Genomic DNA, 18,044 nt, shown 5'->3' on the forward strand with positions numbered 1-18,044 from the left:
AATGGGCTTCTTGGGCTCTTCTGTGTCTCAATAATGAATATTATAATTTACACCAAAACTAAAGGAGAAACCCGGCAAAAGATTACATTTCCCTCTAGAATACCAAGTTGTTAGCAATTTTTAAATTATCATATTTGAGACAATGGTTAACTTAAAAAGACCAAATAGTGAATTAGATTGTTGGTGCAAAAATAACCCCAGAGAAAACAATGACTTGACAGAAAAGTATGTGAAGACCAGCCCCAAATTTTATTCGTTGCTTAAACCCATGAACACCTACTATGGCACTACATAGAAGACACTCTTCTGGTTATCAGCCCTGAAAAACTAATCACCCCAAAGTTAGCGGTGTTGAGAAAATAACCATTTTGTTACACTCATGGGTTCTGTGGAGACAGTTTGTGTCTGTTCCATGACCTCTGGGGCCTTGGCTTAGAATTGAGGATATCTGGAAATTACTCAATGGTCAGGGGCTGGAGTCACCTAAACCCTTGGTCACTCACATGAGTGGTCATTGATGCCAGCTGTCAAGCAGGACTTCAGCTGGGAACTCACACCTGGCTCTCCATGGAGCTGCTTGGGTTTCCCTTCAGCATGGCTGTTGTTTTTAAGAGTAAGTGTCCCAAAGAAAACTAGATGGAAGTCTTTAATGATCTAGCCTCAAAGCCACACAATGTTACTTCTGCAGTAGTCACAAACCTGCCACCTTTCAAGGAAAGGGAGCAAAGATCACCTCTCAGTGGAAAGTGTGTCAAAGTCACAAAAGAACAATTTGTTGAATAGGAGATAATGTTGCAACTATCTTTGGGAAACAAATGTGCCACAAGTATCGAATAACCAATGAATGACTAAATGGCATCAGCAATAAACATTAATGCTGCTTCTTTGAGAACACAGTGTGATTGCACTTTCCCATCCTCAAGGCCCTGCGACTTGCTTTGGTCAATGAAATATGGATGGAAGTGACTTACGTAACTTACTGCAGGAAACACCGACAGTTGGTCCTCATTACTCACAGATTCTGTATTTGCAAATTCACCTACTTGTTAATGTATATTTATAATTCCAAAAGCAATACAGTACTTTCCTGATTACTGGTAGACATGTGCATGCATAGAGTGGAGAGAAGTCTGAGATACCAAATGCACATATTTGTAGTTAAGGTTGAAAATGATGAAGCTCTGCCTTCTGGTTTCGACTCTCATACAGTAAAAAAAAAAAAAAAAAAAAAAAAAAAAGTGTTCTTTTAGAAGTCTATTTCATGCCACATTTTCCACATTTTTGTTTTTTTGGTGGTGATTTTACTGTTTAAAATGTCCCCAAGCATAGTGCTGATGTGCTGTCTACTGTTAAGTGCTGTGCCTTTTGGAGAAGATATGTGTGTTAGATAAGCCTCCTTAAAGCACGAGTTATAGTGTTGTTGGCTGTGAGTACAATGTTATTCAACATTATATATTCAATAAGGTATCTTTATACAATGACACATGTAACACAAATTTATGTATCCATTGGTTGATGAAAATGTGACCAGAGGCTCAAAGGACACTAACTCTGCACTTCCTCTAGAAGCAACTGTTCAGTGTTCACTAATCCAATGTTTATGACTTCAAAGAACGAGCTGCTGCAAATAATGAGAACCACCTGTAATTGCTGCCACGGGACTCGAGGGCTCCCCTCCCCCGCTGGGGTGAATGTGGAGGTGCCACGCTGCATCCCATGTGCTGGAAAACTTAAATTAAATATCTTCTTCAGAGTGTCGTGTAAACTTTAATTAACTATGAGGTAATAGAACAATTTTGCCATAATTAATCAACAAGAAAACTAACTAGGTTATTTTGACGTGTGGGTGTAATACTTGAGCCTTCTGCATTTCATTAAATTTGTTCTAACTCAAATCTTATGATTTTGAAATAAATCCTTTTCTTTCCTTCCTTCTGTTCTTTTATGACTAATTATCGCCTTGTAAATATAGATAATTCATCTTAGTCACCTACTCTTATCTTCATTAATTATATATTCCACACCCTGTAAAATGAATGTCTCCAAATTTAGCCTCAGTTTTTCTATAAAATGTGCCACCTCCCAAAAAGGCATTGATAACGGTAAAAGGTACTCTGCAGATTAAAATAACAAGAAATTTTTTAAACAACAATATAAATTACCTCCTTTTCCTCTCTAAAAAAAGGACTGTAAAGTAAAAATTATATTCCCAATTTTGCAAAGTCACCTAAGCAATGAACCACATCTGTTACTTAAGTTAAAATAAGCAGCCTATTTTTTTAAGTCAAAATTCATTATTTAGTCCTTGCTAAATAATTCAGTTAGCTCTTCATAATAGACTTGATATAAGCACTGGAAAGTGTCATGTGTCCGCTGCACACCTGTTTGCGTAGGGAAGGGGGAGGAAAAGCACTAGGTCCGTACAAAGAGATATTATTCGGCAACAAAAAGAAATGACGTACTGATCCATGCTACAACATGGAATACTCTCGAACCCATTACACTAAGCAAAAGAGGCCAATCACAAAAGATCACATACTTTATGATTCCATTTATATGAAAGGTCCATAATAGGCAAAGCCACAGAGGTAGAAAGTAGATAAGTGATTGGTACAACATAGTGAATATAGTAAACACCACTGAACTGTACACTTGAAAATGGTGACTTTAACGTTATGTGAATAACATAACATTATAACAAAATAAAATTTTTAAGCACTAGGCACACCCACTAGGATGGCTGTAATCAAAGAGCCAGATATTAACGAGTGTTGGTGAGGATGTGGAGAAACAGAATGCTCAGACAATGCTGGTGAAAATGTAACACGGTACAGCCACTTGAAAAAAAGTCTGGCAGTTCCTTAAAAAGTTAAATATGAAGTTACCATTTGACTCAGCATTTCTACCGCTAAGTATTTACCCAAAAGAAATGAAAGCATATGTCCATGCAGAGACCTGTGCATAAATATTTGTAGCAGCATTATTCAATATAGCCCAAACTTTGAAACAACTCATCTGCCCATCAACTGATAAATGAATAAACAGAATATTTATCCCATGGAATATTTTTCAGCCATAAAAAGGAATAAAGTACTGATCCATGCTACAACATGGATGAAACTTGAAATATTTTGCTAGTAGTAAAGGATCACATGCTGTACACCATGGTCTGCACGTTTGTATCCCTCCTTCCCCCGACCCCCCTGCAAGTTCATATGTTAAAAATCTAATCCCCAAAAAGATGGTATTAGGGGGTGGGGCCTTTGGGAGGTGATCAGGTCATGAGGGCAGACCTCCCCCTCCCATCATGGGATTTGTGCCTTATTAAAAGAGACCAGAGAGCTCCCTCACGCCTTCCGCCATGAAAGGGTAGCACCAGTGGTCTGCCACCAGGAAGAGGGCCCTCACCTGACCTTGCTGGCACTCATCCCAGACTCCCAGGCCCTAGAACTGTGAGAAACAAATTTTTGTTGTTCATAAGCTACTAGTCTGTGGTATTTTGTTATAGCAGCTTCAACGAATTGAGACACTGTGCGATTTCATTTCTATAAAATATCCAGAGTAGGCAAACCTAGAGACAGAGGGCAGATTAGTAGTTGCTTAGGGCTGGGAGATGGGGAGTTGAGAAGTGATAGCTAAGCAGGTATGGGGTTTCTTTTTTTTGGGGGGGGGGTGATGACAGTATTCTAAAATTAATTGTGGCGATGGTTACACAATTGTGAATATTCAAAACATCGCTGAATGGTACACATTAAGTGGGTGAATTATACCTCAGAAAATCTCTTAGAAAAAAATAAAGAATAAATCTAGACAAGAAATTTTAAAAGCACTAGGATCCAGCCTATGTACCTACCCTTTCCCTCCTCTCAACTTTCTCCCCTTCCACTCCTCCTCTCTCTCCCTATCCCCGCTAGACCTGACGGAATGCTCCAGAGGCTGGGGGGCCATTTGGGGGGACGGAGGCGGCCATGAAATGAGGACAGGTCAAGATTCTCTCCAAACACGACTGCGGTCTCATCCACCTCCTCTCCAAAGTGGCCCTAGGCCACCGTCTAGCTGTTCAGGCCACTCTCCCCTGTCTGGACCCTAGAATCCACCCCTCGCATGGAGCCCTCCGCCAACAGGGATGCCCCGGCAGGAACGACCAAGTTCAGAGTCGCAGGTGCAGTGCCCACCCTCGCACCCGGAGTGCCGGCTCCCTCCCCCTTCTACTGGGTGCGCCCGCGAGGTGGAGGCCCTCGCTCGCTCTGCTCCCGGGAGCAGACCCGTCGGCAGAACCGGCTCCCAGCGCGGGCGAGGCCGCGGGAGAGGTTCCCGAACCGGTTACTCCAGAAACCCCGCCAGCCAGCTGCTCTGTCCTTCTCCACCCCGGGCTCCCAGAAGTGGACACTTCTGCGTGCCTGTTTCAAAAACAAAGGCGGGGGCCTGCAGGGAACCCTCCAAAAGGCCTGACCCAGGCGGGCCCTGCAGTGTGGTCTCCGGCCCTCACTCCCGCGAAGGGGACCCTGCAGAGGACCGCGGCCGGGCTGCAGCGGCCTGGGGTCAGAATCGGGGTCCCTCGAGGTCGCAGCGCCCCCTCCTGCCCAGGCCGGGGAGGTGTCCAACGGACTAGGGTCTCCCGCACTGCGGGGAGGAGAGACGCGCGTCTGCGGGGCCGCGGGCGTGCGCGGGGCAGCGCCTGGGCGGGGATTTGGGGACCTCGGCGGGCCGGCGCGGCGCGCACACGCAGGCGGGGCGGCCCGGGGTGGCCGGGGTGCGGCTCCTTCTTGGAGCCGCTCGCCAGGCTCTTTCCCTGGATCGTCGGCGCCACCCATGGCCGAGGTGCTCGAGCCAGAGCCCGGCATAGCCGAGGGCGCAGCAGCCCAAGACTTGGAGACGCCGGGCTGGAAGACCCCGGGGGACGCGGACCCCCAAGTAGGAGCCTCCCGCGCGCACGCGAAGGGTGCGGGACGAGGTGGGCGGGTGTGGGGGAGGGGAGGGGCTCTCCTGCAGCCGATCTGCAGTGTTCCCGGAGGGTTCCACTGTGAAAAGTACAAGGGGTGGTCTGAGCCCCTACCTCCATTCCTGCACAAACCAGAAAATTCGGTGGGTGAGCCATTACCCCGAATACTAGCCGCATCTCAGTTTTTGTTTTTGTTTTTTCTTTGCCGCGGGGGAAATAAAATAGACCATGTTTCAGAACCCGCGGTGGGACACTCGGGGCAGAGGGGACGCAACAGATGCTGCTTCTTAACGTGAAATGAGCCTCGCCTCGCCACCGCCTCCCCCAACGCACACCCCCCTGCTTGTGGGGCGCAGGCCGCCGGCATTTCAAATCCAAGCGATGGGAGCTGCGCGGGAGGAACCCTCCCCGGCCCTAAGAACCCACCCAGAACCTGGGACCAGACCCAAGTGGACCCGAAATCAAGGCACCTGTTTGGTTGCACGTCACGTCCTGCCTTTTTAGAATCGCTGCCTGAAGTTTTTTTCTGTTCCATTTTAGCCCGGAAGTTACGAGATCCGCCACTATGGACCGGCCAAGTGGGTCAGCACCTCCGTTGAGTCAATGGACTGGGATTCCGCCATCCAGACCGGCTTTACCAGGCTGAACAGCTACATCGAAGGCAAAAACGAGAAAGGTGAAAGCAATTTACCCTGTAATTATATGTACTGTAGTTGAGTCCCCTGGCTTATTCCTGAGCTTTAGCTTATTAAAGAAATATCTTTTAGAATAGAAAAATAACTAGGTCATCAAGGACTTAATGTTTGAAAACAAGGACTCTGCTCACGACTCGGCATCTAGACGAGAGCAGTACTGAGTAGTACTTTTCAGCCTCCGTTCTCTGTGTTTCTGCTGGTTATCCTGAGCCTCTGTAGTGTTAAGTCCTTTTCATGGCTAATTGAGATAATTTAGTGATTGGTAGGGTGAGAGATAACAGGAGGCGGGAAGGTACAAAGAACACAAAACCCAGAGTCCTAAAACTAACTTCTGGTTCTGGCTCTGATGCTATTTATTTTAGCCAACGGGACCTGTTTCTGAATAATTGTAAAAATGAAAAATGGACTGGACTGTATGATCTCTAATTTTCCTTATCCCGAAAACTACAGAATTAAGTAACCAAAAAAATTAATAGTGTTTAATGTGGGCAGTGGATAATTTTGGCCTTATTTTTTTAAACATGAAAATGATCTTAACGGTTAAATATGCCAATAGCATAAAGTAAATCAAGAAACTCAGATCACAAAATAATAGGTGAAGTTTAAAGAGTAGTCATAAAGAGAAAGCACATTCTATGTCTGCTCTCATGGTCTCCTTTGTATTTAAAATATATGTTTTCATGACACAGAGATGAAAATAAAGATGACAGCTCCAGTGACAAGCCATGTGAAGCCGGGTTCAGGTCCTTTCAGCGAGTCTACCATTACCATTTCCCTGTACATCCCCTCTGAGCAGCAATCCGATCCACCCAGGCCTTCAGAGTCAGATGTCTTCATTGAAGACAGAGCTGAAATGACTGTGTTTGTACGGTAAGTGGTAGATAATTTATAGCCCTGCTGACTGCTCGTTTCGTTTGCCTGCTCTCACAGTTGAGCTCCTGTGCCATTTCAGTAGGCTTTCCAGCCATCCGTAAAAACGGGTCTAATGCATTTTGTGGAGTTTTCCTACTAGCTCAGTTTTATATGTTAACAAGGGTCTGTTGCAAAGATAGAATCAATTCATTTAATGCAGAGTCTGCTGCATACCTTCTACAAATCATACAGAATGCCAATTATTCTCCCCAAAAGCAAAAAACTGCCCTTACCTGCCATCTACTTAAGCCTGAACAAAAATGCCTTAACACGCAGTCCGTGGTACCCCTGCTACCAACTTCTAGATTCTGATAACACATACTCTTCCCATTGTTCCCCAGCCCAAGCGATGGCCACTACTTCCTGTAATTATTGCCTCTGTTAATTTACTGATTTCCTTCTACCTTTTCAGACTTCTGATTTAAATCTTTTAACTGTCTTTTCTTCTCCATCACATAGCAGAGCTCCTAACTGGCTCTTTCCCTCCAATATATTTTCCATCTGTCTCACTCAGATCTAATCAAGTTCTGTTCAAGTTCAGATATTTTGAGAATAACCTGAAAAAGCCTTAGGATGATAATATACAGGTTTCTTTCTGGCTCTGACTCACCTTCGTGAGCTCATTTTGTGCCTCACTCTGAAAATGCTTTACATTTTTGAACTTCCGTTCTTTTTCTTATCCCTCCCTTTGCTCTGCCCAGCACACCTGCCTTCCATTCCAGATCTAACTCAGGTGACACCCCTTACCCCTGTTTAATCATATATCCTCAGTGTTCCTAAGCACTTTGATCCTGTCTCTCTAAATCTCTTCTCAAGCTATATATAGAGAGCTACCAAAATGTTCGTCTCTCCTTTTAGATTATAAATTCATAGGGTCACACTGTATCATATTCATCTGTAAATCAGTGCCTACTCTTTTCCTAAGGAGAGGAAGAAAAAGGCCATGTTCCATAGAAAATTGAAAGTCTGGAAGGGAGGCTTCTAAGAGGGTATCAGTGTGGTTCTCTGACCAGCAGCGTCAGCATTATCAGGAGCTTATTAGAGATAGTCTGTCAGGCCCCCTCCCAGGCCTCCTGAATCTGCGTGTTAGCAAAGTTCCCAGGTGACTCCAATGCACATCAAAATTTTAGAAGCACCGAGTTAGAGCACGAGATGGTACAAGTTCCAAATCTGCCTGCCAACATATGGGTCGTATGCCTCCTCCTGGCTCTCCTCAGTGTGCTGAGGCCACACTGATACCGAGAACCGGAGGAAGGGACCGCTCTGGGGCTGAGAGAGAGGTCCCTGGAAACTGCACTTTACCTGGCTTCATTGTATCAGGTCCCACTTTTCTCTTCAGACTGACATTAGCATCGCTATTAAAAATCATTGATGGTTCTTTACTTTCTTCTCTGTAGGTCTTTCGATGGATTCTCTAGTGCCCAAAAGAATCAAGAACAACTTTTGACATTAGCAAGCGTTTTGAGGGAAGAAGGAAAAGTTTTTGATGAAAAGGTTTACTACACTGCTGGCTACAACAGTCCTTTCAACTTGCTTAATAGAAATAATGAAGTTTGGCTGATTCAGAAAAATGAACCCTCCAAAGAAAATGAATGAGAAAACGAAAGGGAGTTGTATCACCAAGGGGTAAACTTCTGTTTAATGCAGATATCAGCGCCACCTGAAAGTAAAATGTATGTCTAGTATCTTCTACCTGAGAGTACTATTTTGGATTGAACTTTTTCCAATGTGCCTTTTTAAAGTTTTATCTAGATACACACATAACGGGGGACTGTATTCTATTAACGTGTAAATCGATCATAACCTTGGTAGTCTTTAGTTTTATGAGGCTCTAGGGAAATGTCATATTACTTCCCCTTCAGTGTATTACAATCATATTTCCGTTTTCTACTTGGATTTCTGTTGGATATTATCCCCTCCAGGTATTATCAATAAAAATGCTAAAAGATTTATCCTGTGTGGAACTACTAGGCTGTCAGTTCTGGAGAAGTGAAGTTCAGTTGGACACAAAAGTCACATTGTATTTTGTGGCTGCCACTGTTACAGTCTCTGTTGAGTCTTTGTCCCCATCTGCCCACTGCCCTGCCACACAAGAAAAACTCAGAGTACCCAAAAGTGTTGACATCCCATGACAAAGAATAAATTTATGAAATTAGAAACTTCTTATCCTATTTTGATACTCCATAAAGCCATGTTTTCTCATGAAGAAATGTATACGATCACTAAAATGCATGTAGTATTTCTGGAGATTGTATAAAAATGATTGAAAAAAGTTATTAAAAAGTTAAGTTATTGAAAGAATGGGTTGCTGCAAAATCAAAGAGGTTGAAACCCTCGTGTGGTTATGTTGTAAAATGCTTGTCCTGGAGAAGATAGTCACATTCAGATACCTGGAAGCCTGTCATGGAAAGAGCAGTTAGCTTTACTGTGGACTCCTAGAGGACGATGGTTGTGGGAGTGAAGAAGAAAAGTAGGTTGGAGCTTAGTGTCTTCACAACAATTACAGCTGCCCATGCATGACCCTACTTCCAATTCCCATCACTTTGTTTTAAGCAGGTACCACATGGTCATTTAGATAAGAAATCTGAGTATCCAATGGATAAGAGGATGGGACCAGATGATGCTTAAGGTCCCTTCGACTCCAACATTACATATTATCTCTTAAAATTAATCTCCCTAACCTAGACACAGTGGACTAGTAGGCCTATAGTTAATGGTTTCCATAGTCGATACGGATTGCCTTTTAGGTGCGCCACTCCAACTGTTTCACCTGAATTTCCACATTCGACCCTCAGAACAACTCAAATGTGCCAGCTTGTATCATCTCCATTTTCCAGATGAGGACATTGAGGCACAGAGGTGTTAAGTCACTTGCCCTAGATGAAACTAAGGACAGGCCAATTTGAGCCCAGGCGGTCTGACTCCTAGGTCCATGCTGTCAACCACTACGAAGATAGTCATGAACAGTACGGGCTGGGACTGTGCAGAAGTGTTTAGCTTGCATCTCATACATGCATAATTAATAAGATTATGACCTCAGAGGTACCTTTTAGACTGCAATTTTTGATACAAAACAAGCTAGATTCTCTGGTTTTGGAATTAATATGGATATAAAATTTAAAATCCCAGGCAATTACTCTCCAAAGGTATCTACTTGCATTGATTATTTATTGACCCTTCGTAGTTTTATTCTTGCCAAAGGGGCATTAAATTTCTTTTTTAGCTCATTTATCAGTATGAACTGGAGGACAACTTCCAGCCCTTCTGATGAATGTTCACAGTACTAGCCTCTACCGGTATGAGGTAAATATTACTAAAGTTTCTTCGATAATCATATAAAATAGGCATCTCTTTTATAATAAATCTTATTTTAAATGAGAGAAGCATATTTCTGATTACCAAGATTTAGTTGTAATATGAAGCACATTCAATAAAAAAAAAAAATCAATTTTGTACTATTCGAGTCCAGGGAATCCTATTTTTCCCTCTTCCAAAAATCATAAACATTTTTCATCCCCAAAGTGATGAATCCAGAAGGTATTTCCAATGGCACTGAATCAGTTATTTTAGTGATGTAGCTGGCACCAATTACAAATTGTCCCTTAGTAACATTTCTTTGAGATTTTTCTTATCTTTAGAAAAATCTAGACTCTTTTCTAAGGCTAAAACTTCCACCTTTGCTGTTGGTCTAATTCCTCCAGTACCAATTAGCTCCTCTCCTCTCGTCTTCAGGCTGCCCCGCTCCACATGCTGCGATCGCTCTGCTTACCAACAGGCTCAGGTTCTGCCTGACCACCCCCCATCCCCCCAAATTAAATCCCAGTGCTACCTAGACCTGTGTATAGGACAGTACTTCCCATCTCTCCCTTGCTTTCATGATCTGATTTCTCTGGAAAGAGTTGTCCAAGGGCTTCCTTGCAGTCCTAGGTTGTAAGGAAGCATCTCAGGGTCCATGACAGGGAATTGAAGTGGGCAACCCCACACACCTCTGTGCTTCCCACAGAGCCATCCACTTTGTCTAAGTGTGTCTGTTTTCCACAAGATTATGTTTTAAAAAGTTTGAAAACAGTTCGTTTAAATTTAGTGTATTCATTCGTTCCTTTCTAGTCATCAATCAACCCTCTAAAAATCTTGCTTCCCCTCTCCCAAACATTTCATTGAAATGTCCTTTCTTTTCATTCATTCTTAAATAAGTCATTATGGAGTCCTTACTGTGTTTCAGGGGCTGGAATATGGTGATGAGCAGAAAGGCTCCCTCATCTGTGACTTCGAAATGATCAAATCCACTGTCTTTCACTCTTCTATGTAGTCCACGTCCCAGCTGAGAACAGCTCAGTAAACAGGACAGGCAAGGCTCCTCTTTTCATGGCATTTCCATTCTAGAGAGTGAGGAAGTTCAAATACAAATGAAATGGGATAATGGGATGGAGTGTGGTTGGCAGAGTGCAGGGGACGTCGCATAGTGAGGCCTCTCTGTGGACCAGATTTTGAGACCTGAATGCTGAGAAGAAGCCAGTCAGATGATAGCCTGGGTCGGGGAGCATCTAGGCCAGAGGTGACAATGTCAAAGGAAGAGGCCATGTTAACCCATAATAAAAAGCAAGTACTGCTTGCTGAGCAAGAGCCGTGCTCACAGAACACAATCTTCCTGAACAATGAAAACTGCTGACCTTGTACGGGGTTAGGAAGCACAGAGGTCAAGGATTAGTGGACTTTCAGAAGCACTGAGGGACTGATTTCGAGTTTTGGTTGTGGAGGTGCAGTTGCCAGAGTGAGGCCTCTGCAGGGTAACGTGGTTTAGGAGCCTGGTTTAGAGGCGAGGTTACCGATGCGAAGTGGTCACTGATCGTTCCTGGTACTTACTTGTGACTGTGGCCAAAGGCAGTCATTCCTGGGGTTTGGAGTTGTGGCAGGCAAGCACATGGGGGCGCGCCACTCAGACCCACCTTAAGACGGGACCAGCTGCCCAGCTCTGAGAGGTATGGTTAGCTAATGTCTCCAGCTGTCACTTCCTTCAAGGTCCACTGTGGATTTCAAGATAAGGACACACTATTCTCAAGGGGGTACCTGGCCTATGACTGAGCAAGACAATGAGAGCAAGCTTTTTTCTAGCACTTTCTAGCCAAAAACAGCAAGATGGTGGTACAAGGACGCAGCCATTTCTATTCAACTAGGACCCTTCTAATAAATATTATTTGCCCAGGAGTTCCTTGGTGAGCTGGCAGAGACTATCAGATCTGTAATGCAGAATGCAGTTGACAGCTCCTCCACCCTCCAATCTCGCTTTTCCCTTTTCCTTTCAGAGGTATAACTTTGGCCACACGTTTTATGCTTCTAACTCCACTTCAGCATCAAACTAGCACAACTGGGACCAGAGTGGCTCAAGATCATGGGCAGTAAGAAAGCATTTTGAGACTGGGTCACTCACTACCAGGCTGGTTATAAGGCTCCCATCCCTTGTGGATAGGTGATGCACAGATAGCTCCTAGCACAAGGAGGCTGTCTAATTATTAAAAGTTTGGATACAATGGTATACTGGTGGAGAGGAAGGCACCGCTGGTCATTAGGTAAAATAGAAACCAGACAACGAAGGGGAGAAAGGTAAGTTCGATGATTGTTCAAGCTCATGGCGTGGAGCCAGTTTCTAGGCAGCAAAGCGGGGAAGGGGGATCCAAACAGAGAGCAGTGGTCTCACTGAGTTGCCGAGACAGAGACCAGCATTAGAGGAGGTCAAGGTGGGGTGAATTTGTTGGCAGCGTAAGGGAAACAAGGAAGAAACATACGCAGAGAGAGCTCTGTAGATCTGCAGTGAGTCCCCTTGAGTCCTCGGCTGAGCACTGATCTGTGAAGGTGTAAGAAACTACACAATCCAAGAAGTGAACAACGAGAAAGCAGTAGAACAAGTGACTTGCAGATCACATATGCAGCTGGGAATAGTTTCTGTTCCCACTGGCAAGAGTGGAAATAACTGATACTGCATGGGGCATCAGATAGAGTCCTCAAAAAGGCATTGCCTTAGTAGTGAGACTAAACTGTCTCCACACCAAAGGCTTCTCTGGAGCTCCCCTAACAAAGCTTAAAAGCAAGTCCTGAAAGGACCAAAGGACCAAGGAACTTGGCTGTGCACCAGAATAAAGCCCAATACTGTTTAAGGAATATAGCAAAATCTATCAGCAAACAATTCAACATTCACAATTCCCAACATCTAATAAAAATTTACTAGAAAAATATGCAAAGAAACAGAAAAATATGACCCATAATTGGGGGGGGGGGGGAAGCAATCACTAGAAACAGACCCGAAAGTAATATGAAGGAATTAGTAACTTCAACCACGTGATCTGGCAAACACAATGGTATCGGAGGTGGTGTTGATGAAAAAAAAAAAATACAGTTGGAAATCAGGACAAGATCCAAGGGGAGAACCACAATGAAGGTCCTCGGGATCTTGAAACAAGGCTATGTTAATTGCAGGAGAGGATTACATGCTTTTTGAAAAACAGCTTTTCGTGTGCTACTGAGCCCTGCTTAAGATGAAACCAAGAAACATAAAGTGATGATCTAACTGCAGAACTGCCCATCTGAGCGAGGTCCTATCGGAACCACCAAGTCATAAAGGCGGTGGGACCAGCAGTGGTCCATCCTGAGATGGAGATGATACCTCCAGGAGGAATTACGAGCAGGACCAGAACACGTAAGCAAGCCGCGTGAGAGGTGGCCCAAACCCCAAGGCACATGGTTGCACCCACACCTCTCCTTCCCTCCCTGTGGTATTTGGAGGACCTGTGTGACTAGCTGAAGAGGGAGAAGCTTGAACCAGGTTTATGGATGAACTGGCTTACTGTGTGGGTGCAAGCTGATAAAAGGCAGCAGCTGCATTATTATACACTTATTCGAGGGTGACCTTGAAAGACAGCCTCAATAAAAAAAATCGTCAATTTTTCTGCAAAAAAAAAAAAAAAAAAGGCAGAAGATTTGATGCCGGACCTGGTCATTCACTTTGTGAGGGAAGAAAGGTAAAATATATGGAATCGCGGCTGTGGCACATGGCCTGGCCCACTGGTCAGGAGTTTGGAAAAAAAAAAAGAGTGGATAATTGAGACAAGGAAGTCTGGGGTTAAAGGCATGTGCATGGGTACATGGGAGCAGACACAGAATTTGAAAAACACTGTATCACATGTAAATGCCCATCAGAAAGCACTCAATAGAAGAGACACTAAACAACCAAGCAGACGAAATGACAGCCAATCGGTGTTAGCTTTTGTGGTGCCCACCCAAGGCTGGTACCGTGCACTCACAAATATAGTGGCAGTCGTGGCAAAGAGGGAGGCGACGCACGAACCCCCAACAACATGGACTCCCACTTACCAAGGCAGACCTAGATGCTGCTGACTCTGAATGACCAACCTGCCAGCAATAGATACCTAAGTGCCGAGCCCCCGGTGAGGCTGTAAGAAGACCAACTAGTCATTTGACACCAGACTGACTATATTAGGCCCGTTCTTTCCTAGAACGGCCAGCAGTTTATTAGCATGAGGGTGGATACCTATCCTAGATACGCAGTGATCTTTCCTGCCAACAGGGCCTTGGCCAGCACCACAGTCTAGGAACTTACAAAATCTCTGAACCAGCTGGCATGGATTCACTGACTGTGTGAGCTACACATCATAACATCCAATCAGGATGAGTTAGCCCATGGGATCTACTGCTCTCCTCACTCGGCGCACCACCTAGAAGCTGCTGGCCTGACAGAACATTGAAATAACCTTTAGTGCCCAACGGTTGGAGGCGATATGCTGCCAAGACGGGGAACCATTTCCTGGACACAGTATACTTACTAAATCAGAGAACCGGTGTGGTGCTGTGTCCACAACAGGAAGGGCACATGGATCTGGGCACTAACAGGTGGAAGGCAGAGTGACTCCACTTACCGTCACTTCCAATGAACCACAGAGGGATGTAGCACACTCCGCCCTACAACTCCGGGCTCTGCAGAGCCAGGGGTCCTTGTTCTCAAAGGTGTATGTACATCCTCCCTAGGCAACCCAGCAAGGAGGATTCTACTGAACTTCAACTTACTGCTGCCACCTGGGCACTTTGGTCTCCTTGTGTCCAGGTGACAGTTGAGGGTGAAAGGAATGTAGAGTGGAGGAGAGGTGTGAGAAATAACACTTGTGGCCTGGAGACCAATTGCAGGAAGTCTCTGTGGTTAACCCAACTAAACTGTTCTTTTTAAGTCTCTCCTCAGGAAGAGAGTCCACGAGAGCCCTGGAGAAATCGCCCTCCACACATTTACAGGGAAGTGGATCCACGTGGTGCAACAGGTAGACTGTGGCAGGCACGGAGATGTGCCACTTAGATTCCCCTTCAAGAAAAGACTTGCTGTCCACCTGCAAGAAGTATGGTTAGCTGACAGCCTCCAACCACTGACTTCATCAGGATCCACCTTAGCTTTCAAGCTGAGGTCATGTTATTCTCAAAGCAGGAAGTGTTGATGGCCACTGGTTTCACTAAGCTGTGGAAATAAATAGAGGTGACAATTTTCTGAGGGTGGCTTCAAGCCAAAGACCCAGGAAAACAGCAGTAAAGGACCCAGCTGTTTCTGTCCAGCACAGAACTCCAGTGAGTGACCTTTTGCCCAGAATTCTGTCACGCTGGCAGACCTGTAAGCTCAGGACCGCTCTCCCTGCCTTACCCTCCTTCCTCCCGTTTCCTTTCACACGTATTACACTCCAATAAAACCTTTGGCATTCCTGTCTCAGTGGCTACTTCCTGAGGAAATACAGAAATTTTTCTTTTCAATAGTTAAAATAAAGGCTCTGAGGCTGGAAGTCACGTCTGTTAAGGAACAGAAAGGAGAATGAGGCCCATTGTGTGTGTGTGTGTGTGTGTGTGTGTGTGTGGAACAGTGGCAGATATAGAAGGTCTTGCAGGCCACAACAAGGAGTTAGAATCCTATCCCAATTGTAATGTCCAGTCTTTATGAGTTTTCAAGTCAGGAAGTGACAGAACTTGATGGTGGGTAAAAAAGCGCAGTAAAGGTAGAGAGGCCAATAGTCAGGTCAGGAAATAGTGGTTTGGACCAGAGAGACAGTGGTGGAACCGGTTAGAAGGGACTGGATGTGTGGAACATTTTGACAATATAGTTGACATGACTGGCTTGTGGTTTAGATGTGGGGTGGAAAGGAAAGGCCACTAGGATGAGCCTAGATGTGAGGCCTGAGCCATTCATTGTGTGTATGGTAATGCCATTAACTGAGAAGATAAAGACTTGGGGAGAAGTGGGGTTTGCGTATATTAAAGTTAAAACACCTCTAAATGCAGATTCTGAGTAGGCAGCTGATATGCTAATCTAGAGCTCATGGAGGAAGCCAGGAGCTTCTCAGGAGTTACCAATATGTATCATTCATTTAACACTGTGGGGTTAGATGTAGTCCCAAGTGAGAGCACAGCTGAAGAATGTTAGGAACCAAGCCAGGGCACGTCACTCACCTCCTCAACAACCTTCAGTGTTCCCCAGCACTACAAAACGAAACTCCCGAAGCTACATTCTTGCCCCAGACGACCATTCCAGTTTCATGATCCGCGGTTTTTCTAGGGACTTCCTCTTTTGGCTGCCTGGCTTCCTCTAAACACTTGGCCTCTGTGCCCTTGCTCATGTTATTCCTTCCATCTGGAATATCTTCCTTGACCAAATTCCCCAGCTTGGTAAAATCTTCCACATCTGTGAAGTCTCAGCTCAGGTTCGACACAGCCAGTCCCGCCCCCATCGACCTAGTCAGAATCGGTGACATCTTCCTCTGAGGACCACATCACTCAACTGCGAAGTCAATGAAAGATGACGACCCAGTGTCTGGAGGTGGACAGCACAAGGCTGGCGCAGTGACTCTAGATGTTATCAGTGGACCAGGCTCCTTTCTCCTCTGCCTTCCACGACATGTGGCTTCCACCCTTATAGGTGCTTCAAAGGTTGCAAGAGTACCCGCTGTTCCTTCTCCAGCTCCTCATCCATTCTAGGGAGAAGAGGAGGAAGGCAGCCACAAGAGGGATAGCGTCTGCATGAGGAAGGCAGCTTTCCTGGAAAAATTCTGACTATAGCCCATGTCTCATTGGCCAAAACTACGCCACGTGACCCTCCTGACGGGGTGAGGGGCTGAGAGCGATAGTGTCTTGGCTGGTGTACTGCCAGCCTGAACTATTTTCAGGTGTTCTGTTAAAAAGAGAATACTTATTTGGTGGGGTCCTAGCAGGGTTTGCTCAGAGCGCTCTTCCTTTTCCTCTGACACGAATCTGTTTTACAGGGTAGTTCGGTGTGTTTTTTCACTAGGCTTGAAGCTCCTTAATGATATCTCATCCACATTTTTTTTTTTATCTTAGAACACCCTCATCCTAACTTAGCACATGAGAATTAATAAAGATTTTTTTCATTGCATGAAAAATGACTACATATTGTTCTAGTCCTTGTCCTGTGAATAAAGGCTGACCTGTGTGCAAGAAAGAGTAGCTCACTAAAACAAACAAAACATCTATATTTATAGTAACTGAACAGCTTATTACAGGAAAACAGACCTCAAGAATCAGGTCCCAACCTCCAACAATGTCATAATATCTGTCCAAGTAAATTCTTCTGGTGTGCTCATTTCATGATAGAATCTCAATTATGTATATTCAATTAATGTGCTGAAAACACATTAAGACAGAAACAATAAGGCCTAACCCACACTTCACCTACTCTCCCAGGATGCCCCCACAGGTGTGGTGCTGGAGGGTGGAGATTAAAACAGATATCCAGAAATACCTCCTCTCCTCTCCTGTCCTTATGTTTCTCCAAACATACTCTCATCCCCACACAAAGAGCAACGGTTTCAATCAAAATTCTTCAGAAGTGGAGGGCAGAAATCAGATTGAAGTTGAGGCTGCTTTCAACAGACCAAATGGGCATGTTTCTTTCCCAATCCTTATATAAAAAAAATAAAGTGGAAATATTTTAGGCCTGAGGCTTCTGTCTATGACTATCTGGCACTTACTGTCTTGGGGAATAAGGAATGGTTATCGAGTTTACCCACACTGAGTTTTTAAGTGTGATATGCTGCATTAACAGGAGCTAGCCTCCACAGAAGAATCAGACAGCAAAGCTAAAGATGTCGTATGGCCGAGGAGACTCTAAAGACTTGTTTCTCCATATTTTATCCAGGCTTCGGGAAAAGTTCTTGCATCTCTCCACATGGCACATCATCTGAACCAACACTCGATACATTATTCGTATTTTATTCAACATCATTTAGAGTCCTTTTTCCATATGTCCTTTTAGACAGCACCATCCACAGTGCCTGTGATGTTCTATGTCCTCTCTGTTGGGTCCCACCTCCCACAGGCACCTTCTGGTCTTCACTGCTGTTCTACTTGCATCCAGCAAAACACACGACAGTTGTGTACAAGAAGACTTATCTCGTTATTCAAAAATGCATGTACAAACAAAAAGAAATAAGGTTCAAATG

The 18,044-nt window shown here is 44.6% G+C and overlaps 1 protein-coding gene across 1 annotated transcript; it reads left to right on the forward strand.

Moving 5' to 3' along the window:
• The first annotated feature begins 4,737 nt into the window (after positions 1 to 4,737).
• Positions 4,738 to 8,516, forward strand: HEBP2 (heme binding protein 2). Its single transcript, XM_016132684.2, has 4 exons — positions 4,738 to 4,914; positions 5,483 to 5,618; positions 6,327 to 6,507; positions 7,947 to 8,516. Exons 1-4 carry the CDS (start codon positions 4,813 to 4,815, stop codon positions 8,143 to 8,145), a joined length of 618 nt encoding a protein of 205 aa, XP_015988170.1. The 5' UTR covers positions 4,738 to 4,812; the 3' UTR covers positions 8,146 to 8,516.
• Positions 8,517 to 18,044: the final 9,528 nt, after the last annotated feature.

This window comes from Rousettus aegyptiacus, unplaced genomic scaffold, assembly GCF_014176215.1.
Source record: "Rousettus aegyptiacus isolate mRouAeg1 unplaced genomic scaffold, mRouAeg1.p scaffold_m13_p_1, whole genome shotgun sequence".
NCBI lineage: Eukaryota > Metazoa > Chordata > Mammalia > Chiroptera > Pteropodidae > Rousettus > Rousettus aegyptiacus.